The following is a 1,156-nucleotide window of genomic DNA, read 5'->3' on the forward strand; positions in this document are numbered from 1 at the left end:
GGGGGCTGTACTGGGGGCACTGGGGCTGTACTGGGGGCTGTACTGGGTCTGTACTGGGGGCACTGGTTCTGCCCCACCTCGTCCGCCAGCAGCAGCAGCGGCTCCTCGAATGCCACGGACAGCAAGGAGAGCTGGGAATGACGGCTCAGAACATGACCTGAAACCGGAATGGGATGGGAATAGTGGGAATGGGATGGGAATGGAATGGGGACTGAGGGAACGGGAATGGGAATGGGGGACTGAGACACCAGGAATGGGAAAGGGAATGGAATGGGAGTGGGAATGGGAACGGGATGGGAATGGGGATGGGAATGGGGGACTGAACCAATGGGAATGGGAGTGGGAATGGGAATGGGAATGGGGATGGGGATGGGAATGGGACACTGGGAATGGGAATGGGGACTGAGACACCGGGAATGGGAATGAGACACTGGGAATGGGAATGGGGACTGAGACAGTGGGAATGGGAACAGGAATGGGAATGAGAGTGGGAATGGGGGACTGAGACACCGGGAATGGGAAAGGGAATGGAATGGGAGTGGTAATGGGAACGGGATGGGAATGGGGGACTGAGACACCGGGAATGGGAATGGGAACAGGAATGGGAATGGGAATGAGGGACTGAGACACCGGGAATGGGAAAGGAAACAGGAATGGGAGTGGGAATGGGATGGGAATGGGAATGGGGATGGGAGTGGGGACTGAGTCACTGGGAATGGGAATGAGACACTGGGAATGGGAATGGGAATGGGGGACTGAGACACCGGGAATGGGGGACTGAGCCAATGGGAATGGGAATGGGGGACCGAGCCCACTGGGAATGGGAATGGGGACTGAGCCAGTGGGAATGGGAATGGGAATGGGGACTGAGACACTGGGAATGGGAATGGGGAACTGAGCAATGGGAATGGGGGAACTGAGTCCACTGGGAATGGGAATGAGGGACTGAGCCAATGGGAGTGGGAATGGGGAACTGAGCCCAGTGGGAATGGAGACTGAGACAATGGGAATGGGAATGGGGAACTGAGGACAGGGATGGGTTTAACTGGGGAAACTGAGGCCCAGAGAGGGTTTAAGTGGAGCCCAAGAGGGGCAAATGAGGCCCAGGGAGGGGTTTAATCTGAGCCCAGAGGGGAAACTGAGCCCCGGGGGGGGG

The 1,156-nt window shown here is 57.6% G+C and overlaps 1 protein-coding gene across 1 annotated transcript in view; it reads right to left on the reverse strand.

Moving 5' to 3' along the window:
- Window positions 1-131, reverse strand: part of LOC113979783 (alanine aminotransferase 1-like) — a gene marked incomplete at both ends in the record, with an annotated part of 961 nt that extends 830 nt beyond the window's left edge. Inside the window, one exon of the mRNA XM_027707072.1 lies at window positions 78-131. Within this exon, the coding sequence (XP_027562873.1) occupies window positions 78-131 (54 nt within the window). The remainder of the gene's footprint in view (window positions 1-77) is intronic.
- Window positions 132-1,156: the final 1,025 nt, after the last annotated feature.

Source organism: Neopelma chrysocephalum, unplaced genomic scaffold, assembly GCF_003984885.1.
Source record: "Neopelma chrysocephalum unplaced genomic scaffold, ASM398488v2 Primary Assembly neopelma1_88951, whole genome shotgun sequence".
Taxonomy (NCBI): domain Eukaryota; kingdom Metazoa; phylum Chordata; class Aves; order Passeriformes; family Pipridae; genus Neopelma; species Neopelma chrysocephalum.